This window comes from Cariama cristata, unplaced genomic scaffold (genome assembly GCF_000690535.1).
Source record: "Cariama cristata isolate BGI_N322 unplaced genomic scaffold, ASM69053v1 scaffold15412, whole genome shotgun sequence".
Taxonomy (NCBI): domain Eukaryota; kingdom Metazoa; phylum Chordata; class Aves; order Cariamiformes; family Cariamidae; genus Cariama; species Cariama cristata.
Window position 1 is genome coordinate 1 of NW_009605636.1, and position 9,018 is coordinate 9,018.

Consider the following 9,018-nt stretch of genomic DNA (forward strand, 5'->3'; position numbering starts at 1 on the left):
AAATCCAGCCTTTAATCTGGTTGCGGCAGTCGGAGCGGGAAAAAGCAAAGGAATAAAAGCCAGCGGGTGTTTCTGCCCCTGTAGTGGTTTGGTTGGTTTTTTTCTCCGTCTAAAACTCCTCTCGAAGTTGTGGCGTCAAGGGCTGGCAAGTCCAGATGCGGCTGTCCGGCTGCTGTCCTTGTAACATGCTTAGAGATGTGCAGTGAATCTCTCTGTATGCTCACATGGGTTAGGCACGTACGTGTGTGCATGTCTGTAATATGAAAATTTTATTCTTTGAACGGTTGGCTTAATACCGTGGTTTAATACCACTTACATCTTGCTCCTCAGCGTTGTTAGTTTCAAGAGATGATTGAAGGGGAGCCAAAACTTTTCTTCTACCCAGAACGCAGATGTCTTTAATGTTTCTGTGCTCTCTAGTATTTATGGTAATTCTGTCACGTCTACTTCTGTTTTCTTCCTCGACTCTCATGTTCACTGCAGATACAGATGGATATTAATGTGCACGGAGTTGTTCTTTGAGAGTTTGGGGTTGGGTTTTTTATCACCAGCTTTAGTAGCAGCTGAGTTTTGGAGAAGATGCTGCAATTGATGGTTGTTCTCCAGATGTTAACCACTGTGGCTTTGCAGAATTAATGGATCATGTGAATGGCTTACCCATTTTCCTTCTTAACTTTTCTGTCTTTGCCCATTCATTTGCAGGCTCAGACCATTTTTGTGTGTGTTAAGGAGGAGACACTGCTTCATTAACCTTCACAGAACTAAGATTATTTACGACAGCGATAATACCTCCCTTAGAGTACAGGTTTTCCTGTGGATTTTTAAAACTATTTTTTAGTTTCTTGCTAGTTTTCTGAATCCTGACTTGAAAAAAACCCAAAAGCTACCGGGTTTTAGAAATGTTTCTTCTACATACCTAGACCCCTCTGGTGGTATTCTATTTCAAAGTTCAGAGGTCTGCAGAGAGACCTCCACAGCATCGCTCCTCAACATAGAGACATCCAGGCTTTGTTACCTGCAGGTAACATGCACGTAGAGGAGTAGCAATATTTCTGAACGCTTTTTCACAGGGAGGGAAAAACGTTTCTGGTACACATTACTGACTGTGTGTATGCCTTACAGCGTCGGTTCAGTTGTTGCCTCTTGCAGGTTCGGGAATGGAAAAATGAAGGCAGCAAAAGATACATGTGCACTGGCCGGCCTGGCTGGTTGACTGTATCACTTCGTGTTGGGAAGTATAAGAAGGTTCATAAGAACATCATGATCAACTTAATGGATATTCTGGAAGTGGACAGTGAAAGACAGGTAACAAACTCATCACAAAACTTTCATAATAATGAAGTTTACAGCTTTTTTTTACTATGTTTGTAGCTGAAGAGGAGATTAGGTTCCATAAAGTACAAAGGATTTTTGTAGCAGTAGACCCACCAAATTTCAGGTTTTACAGTGTATGCTTGGATCAGTCTATCCAAAAAAACAGCATATGGAATTGCTTAGCTTTTATGTGCTGAAGTCTAAAAGACCAGATTGATTTATGGTTTTGGGGACTGAGCAACAAGATGTTGAGGCAGAGGAGGAATCACTAAACAGTTTCAACTATTTTTAGTAGCACTCTTAAGAAAGTAAGTCTCTGAATTCTGATAACAGATGGAAGTACCATCCCCTTAGCCATATTTTGTCATCGTTAATGCTGAAGACTTAATTTATGTTTGGTGGGTGAAATTGGGGGGTTTTGTGCTTTTTAGGTTGTTCGTGTGGAACCTTTGGTGACCATGGGCCAGTTGACTGCACACCTGAATCCCATGGGCTGGACTATTCCTGTGGTACCAGAGCTTGATGATCTCACTGTAGGTAAGGGTCGTTGTGATGACAAGAGACTTACTGCTTTAGCTGCATTTTCATCAGCTTTTTATGCAGTAAAATGTTGCATTATTTTAAAGGTTCCAGAAATACTGTTGAACCTTATGTTCTGTTGTGGTATTTATGTTATAAGCACTTCCTTTTTTTTTTTTTTTTTTTTAAATAGTCTTAGAAGTCATGCCCAGAGCTGAAAAGCGGGTTTTTGTTCTCATAGTCCACCTTCATTTTTTGAGTGTTTCATTTGATTTGTTTTTGTGTGTTTCATTTGATTTGTTATGTGCTCTCTTAATAAGGTGGCCTGATCATGGGAACTGGCATTGAGTCTTCATCACATATCTATGGACTTTTTCAACACACCTGTGTGGCCTATGAACTTGTTCTTGCTGATGGAAGCCTTGTGAGATGTTCACCAGTAAGACAAAATGTTATTTTGCTATCATTTACAATGTCATTGACAGTTATCGGTATGGATATGTGATTTAGTATGACATACTTTTTGCAGACTGAAAATTCAGACCTATTTTATGCAGTGCCTTGGTCTTGTGGTACTCTGGGTTTCCTGGTTGCAGCAGAAATAAAAATGATTCCTGCCAAGAAATATGTCAAAATACATTATGAGCCTGTGAGAGGACTGCAGAAGATTTGTGAGAAGTTTACTGAAGAATCTAAGAAAAAGGAGAATAATTTTGTGGAAGGACTTGTATATTCTTTGGAAGAAGCAGTCATCATGACAGGAGTCTTGACTGATGAAGCTGAGCAAAGCAAGGTAACTAAAGGGAAGTTACTCACAAAGAAAAAAAAAATAGCCCCAAAGTTTAACTGAAGCTGTACCACATGCCCATATAAAACAAGAGTAATTATAAAATTAGAACAGTTTCTTGACATGGGATTAAAAGTTAGATCTCTCCATCAGAATATTTTAAATTACAGCTCTCTACTACTACAACAGAGTCTGTACTCTAAATCTCTTCAGTTGTTAAGAAATGACCCGCTGATTTCATTATTCTAGCAAATAATTTAGTCTACAGCCTTTTCACTGCAGTACCTAAGGAGGAAGAGAAGTATCTTTTCTCATATACGGAACAATGCTGTTTAAACCTGCAGTTATTCAAAGTAACTCGTATCTCAGCAAGCTTTTAATACAGTTAATATTGGTAAAACACATCAGGGACATTTACAGGAGGGGCACGCTAATTGTTCACTGCAACCCTCAACCTGGATGTTTCTCCTCTGCCGTAATGAGACTTTGCATTAAGGTGGGTTGAGAGATCGGTATTTTAGGAATCCAGTTCTGTCACGTTCATGGTCTCTTGATTAGCTTGTAACAGGTAAGCCTTAGCAAGCCTTATTTAAGTTAAACCTTAATGGCAAGAAAGGTAAGAAGGAGCCATGCATGTGGAGAAATGAAGGCTCCCTAGATCTCTTGTGACAGTCTCATTCAAGCTGTCACAGAGAGTATAACATTGATTCTTCACAGTAAACGAGTTTGGGGACGTACTTAATGTTGTCTGGTAAGGTGTAACTGTTACCTGTGTTGGTGTTCGCTAATGAATGCTTGTTTTCTTGTAGATAAACAGAATTGGCAACTACTACAAGCCGTGGTTCTTTAAGCATGTGGAGAAGTATTTGAAAGCTGACAGGACTGGAATAGAATACATTCCTTCAAGACATTATTACCATAGACATACACGCAGTATCTTCTGGGAGCTCCAAGTAAGACCAGTTCCAAAGTTAAAATAACATCTGCAGAAAGGTACTCTGCTCTTTCCCGGTGTAGGTCCTGTGTACGTTCTTCCCCTTGGCAACACTTCTGTCTTTCATGGCAGAAAACAACAATGAAGTTTATGGCAAATTCAGAAGTCCTGCATTTGGGCAAAACAAATCCAAAGGCGCTTCTTTATATATAGAGGATTATATTGTAACCTCCTAATTTCTGTTTTAGTGCTTTTCTGAATTTAGACCTCAAGTACCTATTTCAGCATTAAGCTTTTATACCTGCTAAGTGATTTTCAAAGAGAGATGGTGGAAAAAACATGAATGTGAAATGATGGCTGAAAATTTGCCCTGCCTAAACTCAGAATTGTAATTATGCAGTAAGGTCATTACTTTGAATTTCATAAATGTATTTGTTGTGATGTGCATTTACGCATAACTTTATTTGGCATTCTGAAAGATTCCCATTGCTACATTTTGAATCTCTGGAGTGAGATACTGGATCCTTTCAGCTCCAGAGAAGTTGAACAGGAGTTGGCTGTGCCAGAAGTGCTTAAAATTTTACAGCTTTAAAATTCTTTTAAGAACTGATCTTGTATGTGTTTAGTCTTGCAAGAGTTCTTGAAGTTTACCTTCTTAGGCACTCCTTCCTTAGCTGGTTTAACATAATAGCCTACTGTTCTCTGAACTTCATACTCTGAAAGTATTTGGGGCTGAGTATGTTGTGATTCATATGACTGAAAATCAATCGTTGTAACTAGAGGAGGCTTAGGGCAGGGCTGCGTAGCCAAGTTCAGTCCAGGCCTCTCTTATTTATTCCTATTTGTATTACAGTATTATAGTTTAGCAAAAGTATCAGCAGTTAAATTTATTGAAAATCTGGCTTAATATTCCTCTGAGGATTCTGAAGTATTGTCTTTTTGGTTCACTTACACATTCTTAAGTCAAACTTTTTTCTTTCCTCTTTAAAGGATATCATTCCTTTTGGCAATAACCCTGTTTTCCGTTACCTGTTTGGCTGGATGGTTCCTCCAAAAATCTCTTTGTTAAAACTCACCCAAGGAGAAGCTATTCGAAAGCTGTACGAGCAACACCATGTTGTACAGGACATGTTGGTGCCAATGAAGAGCCTTGAAAAATCTATCCAAACCTTCCATGTTGACCTTAATGTAAGAACACATGTTTTTAAAATGCAGCAAATCTTGGACTGTCTGTAATAAGACCTGTGACTGTTGATCTTGAGACATAATAGTCTGCTTGCGTAAAAGGTCATTATTTTATCCGGGGGAGTACTGTGCTTTGCGAGTCTATGATGCAAGGCTGCAGAAGAAATGAACACAGCTTTCTGTAAAAAAGAATTTTAAAAAAAAGTGAGATTCAAAGTTTAGTAGAAGGGCAACACTTCTAAAAGAATTTATCGCTTAGTAAAATTTGAACTGATTTTTCTTTCACCTGAAATGACTGGTGGTCTCACTAAACCCCAACTGTGGGAATTAATTTCCCTTTGTTGCTTTTATTTCTGAATTTATTTCAGTTTGTATAAGAAGTACAAACTTGGCAGTTTCAATTTTGGACTGACCTTGAAAAGAAGACTCTTCGTTCTTTTTTTACTCAGAACATGCATTCAGTTGTCGCTTTGGGATCAGGGATGGGGTTTTTTTCATTTCAAATATTTAAGGGGGAGGAGATACAATTCTAGGAGGACACAGCACATACTCTGAGCACCTCAATCTATTTGTGTTACGGTCGTTAGAAAGTGTGGCTAAGAACCACAGCAAGACAATTGGAAAGGAAGAGCTATGTAAGTTTCAATCCCAAATTGAGAAGTTCTTTTAACTCTTCATTTTTTCACCTTTATTAAGAGATCGCTTAAAGGATTGTTTTGTTAAAAATGAGTGATAAAGTGTTTTCTTCCCTCTGCAGGTGTACCCTCTTTGGTTATGTCCTTTCATATTGCCCAATAATCCTGGTATGGTCCACCCAAAAGGGGATGAAGCAGAACTCTACGTGGATATAGGAGCTTATGGAGAGCCCAAAAGGAAACAATTTGAAGCCAGGGCTTCAATGAGGCAAATGGAAAAGTTTGTAAGAAGCGTGCATGGGTAAGGATCCCACTCCATAGAATAGTAATAATGCCATGTAATTGTGGTTTAGTCACGGCTGTTTAATCCCACAGCACTTTAATATTGCAATAATTTAACAACCACAATCATTGAAAACTAATTTTAATTACTAATTTTGATGTTATGATTTTCAAATATGATTTCACTTTCATTATTTGATTGCAAAACCAAACAACCAAAACGGGTGCAGTGGCTGAAGTTCTTGCAGTGTATTTGGGAGCTGGGTAGGTTCAGGTCACCTGTGCATCCTTTCAACTCCAGGCTTCTCTAGGAGTAGAGTCTCTGCTGTAACAAAATACATCCGTGCACCCAGGTGCAGAAAAACCTCAGCAGGTCTGTGCAGACTGTACAGAAACCAGCTGCTGTCCAGAAGCGGTGTTAGCTGGGTTGGTGACCGCTCTCAGCAAGGCTGGCTAGCCCTGCCCTCAGGAAGGCAGCCGCTGAGCTTGCTTACTGAGGCTGACTTGTTTTCGGCCAGGGCAGAGCAAGTGCTGTTTTGGCCACAGTTGGCCACAGTCCCTTCAGGAATCCCACAGACTGTTAAAGTTTGGACACCTTCCCTGCCTGCCCTTGGGACTGTTCTGCTCCCGGCAGTCCTTGCGGAGTCATGCTGCACCTCTGCCCCGGCCTTGCGCTGGTGTGTCCTCACACAGGGAGCCCAGCCTTGACTTTTCCCCGCGGTCCCTGTGCAGTCTTTCCTCCCTGTGGGAGTCTTTCCTCCCTCACAACTTGTCCTTCCACAGCTTCCTTTTCCCTGCCCTGAGTCTTAGTACATAGGACCACAGTAGGCGTGAAATATGTGCCCACCATCTGTCACAGACTCATGCCAGCCTAATTTGCTGTAGTAGTGTCAGCAGAGAAGCAGTTACAGGCTTGTTTCTCAGGAACGAAAAACAACTACACGGTATTTTTACACCATCAGTGTAATTTATCCATATTTCTGTTTTGACCTACTTCTCAGTCTAACAGGATATCCCATGTGGCTGAGTAACAGTGGTGAGTCTGCTTCGAGATGATTTGGAGAGTGTAAATGACTTGTAGCTGCAATAAGTGATCTGCCAGAGAACAAAGCAACTGAAAGTTAATTTTAAGCTTTTTTTAATTAACTTGAAATTAAGCTTTTAATTTAAAGCTCTTTGCTAACAAAGTTTTGTCTCTTCTCTACCTGTCACTGGGAAATGAGCAATGGATAAATGCTTAATCTTACAGTTTTGTAATCACACACTACAATAGAGCTTTTATGTAACAGTTTGCGTTCTACTGCTGTACTCCGATGCCAGCTGCATTTTAGAGAGCATGGGACGAACGTAAGGAAGAGTCCACAGCTAAATAAGGATTTCATTTATTTTTGTAAATGGACCTTTGTTACACTGTGCTTCATTTACACTATAAATTTATCTTCTCAGCCTGGTCTGATCTGACAGGCTTTTGCCTTCCTACTTATATTCTCAATGCCCAGTTCAAAGAAACTGTAAAAAGTCAATGTATTGCTACGTCTGCCCCGAATGCAGTTTGTAATGCAGGCTAATACGAGGCACCATGACTGTACCTCCATGGATCATAAGAAAGCATGCAGAAAAAGTACTTCCTTTTTTTTGAAGGTGGAATTAAAAAGTTTGGAATGGAAGAAAAAGGAAAGCAGGCTTTCAAAAGCAGTTAGAAAAGTATTTGTCAGGGAGAATTTGGGTTATGTGTGGTTTTCGGTGCAAGGGGCCAGACTTTTGATTTGGGGGAACTTTTGAAGTGCTCTCTAGACTTGTGTTTCTGTGGGCACAAGTTGTCAGAATACAAGTTGTGAGATCATTTGGGTGCACGTGGTTAGGATGTCTAAACATGAACCACTGGTTTATACACATTTTTTAGTCCTTCTCCTTTTCTCTTTGTAGTAGCAAAACTAACGAAAGTATTGATACATTGATGGCTAAAGAAGTGTTCTGAACCGTATTTTAAAAGCAACAGTTATTTTCATTGCTTTCTTTTCCCATCTTCCCCTTCAACAAAATGACTGTAGCAGTATTCTGCTGTTTTCACCATTATGTGTTAGTTCCTCTTGGAAAACAGATCATGGTAATGTTTAATCCACAGAATACAATTGGCTGAGTGTCTGAGTGTAATCCATGTGAGCAATTATATTTGCTTGTTTTTAAAAAGCATTTTTGATGGAGTTTTTTTTGTTGAATATTACTATTCATAGCTTGCCCTGAATTTTTTTTTTTTAATCTTTTATTTCAAATCTTGTGGCACAATTAATACTGAATCTCTGTCTCTTTTTTTTTTTTTTCTTTTCCTCTCCAGTTTCCAGATGCTGTATGCCGATTGCTATATGACCCGTGAGGAGTTCTGGGATATGTTTGATGGTTCGTTATACCACAAGCTGAGGGAGCAGATGAATTGCAAGGATGCCTTTCCAGAAGTGTATGACAAAATCTGCAAAGCTGCAAGACACTGAGCCTGAATGATCCAATCAAGCAATCAGGGAAAGATTAATTTACCTATAGCTAGTCAGTATATCCTTTAAAAAAAAAAGCTTTATTGCTCTCCAAATAAGCTTGTTCTTGTTGATGTTTAAAGGTATGAATTCCTGCTTTATAAATTTATTTTAGTATTTCTTCGTATGTTTTAAAACCAATTTTCCAAACTCAAAGCAACTGTTTTTACGAACTCTTAAGTGCTAGCCTTTGTATATAATGTCGTGACATAGGTGAATTCACCTATTTCCAAGCATAAGAAAAATAATTGGAAAGGATGAAGACACTGGAGTTACACCAGCTGTATACTATAGCTATATTTAATGTTACTTTTGAAAATGGTAGGGAGGGCTCAGAAAGAGGTGCCAAAGCTGAACGCATTGTTAAATTAATCGTGATGTTAAAAACATTTGCCTCCCGTCGGTAACCTGTAGAACAGCTTAGCGATGGTACCATAATCTTCCGGCTGTACAGCGCCATGTGATATTGCGTGGTACCATACTGCTTGGGTTATACTGTACTCCAGTCTCAGCAGAGCGGGTAAACTCCCTCACAGTGGCTTCAGTTTCAAAACTGAGCATTGAGGTGTGAAGAAAATGCCTTTTCCTTGTGCCTATCAGATTTGTACTGGTTTTGATTATAAAGCGCAAGTGGATGTAGGTTTTAGGTACTTTGTAATTGGCTAATGGTGCGTGGATTTTTTGCCCCAAAATACCAACGTTATGGCTTTGCAGACTACTGAAAAAATTGCTGCTATTTCATATAGCCAAGTTTTAATTTCAGTTTTTACTCGTTGTGGGTCAGTTTATTTGTATTTTTTTTTGTTTTGATTTTTGGGGGGTTTTGGTTGTTGC

The 9,018-nt window shown here is 39.3% G+C and overlaps 1 protein-coding gene across 1 annotated transcript; it reads left to right on the forward strand.

Moving 5' to 3' along the window:
- The first annotated feature begins 1,152 nt into the window (after positions 1-1,152).
- On the forward strand, positions 1,153-8,639 carry DHCR24 (24-dehydrocholesterol reductase). Its single transcript, XM_009696056.1, has 8 exons — positions 1,153-1,305; positions 1,746-1,851; positions 2,154-2,272; positions 2,363-2,626; positions 3,430-3,573; positions 4,545-4,742; positions 5,497-5,675; positions 7,992-8,639. The coding sequence occupies exons 1-8, from the start codon at positions 1,186-1,188 to the stop codon at positions 8,143-8,145; spliced, it is 1,284 nt and encodes a 427-aa protein (XP_009694358.1). The 5' UTR covers positions 1,153-1,185; the 3' UTR covers positions 8,146-8,639.
- The last annotated feature ends 379 nt before the right edge of the window (positions 8,640-9,018 follow it).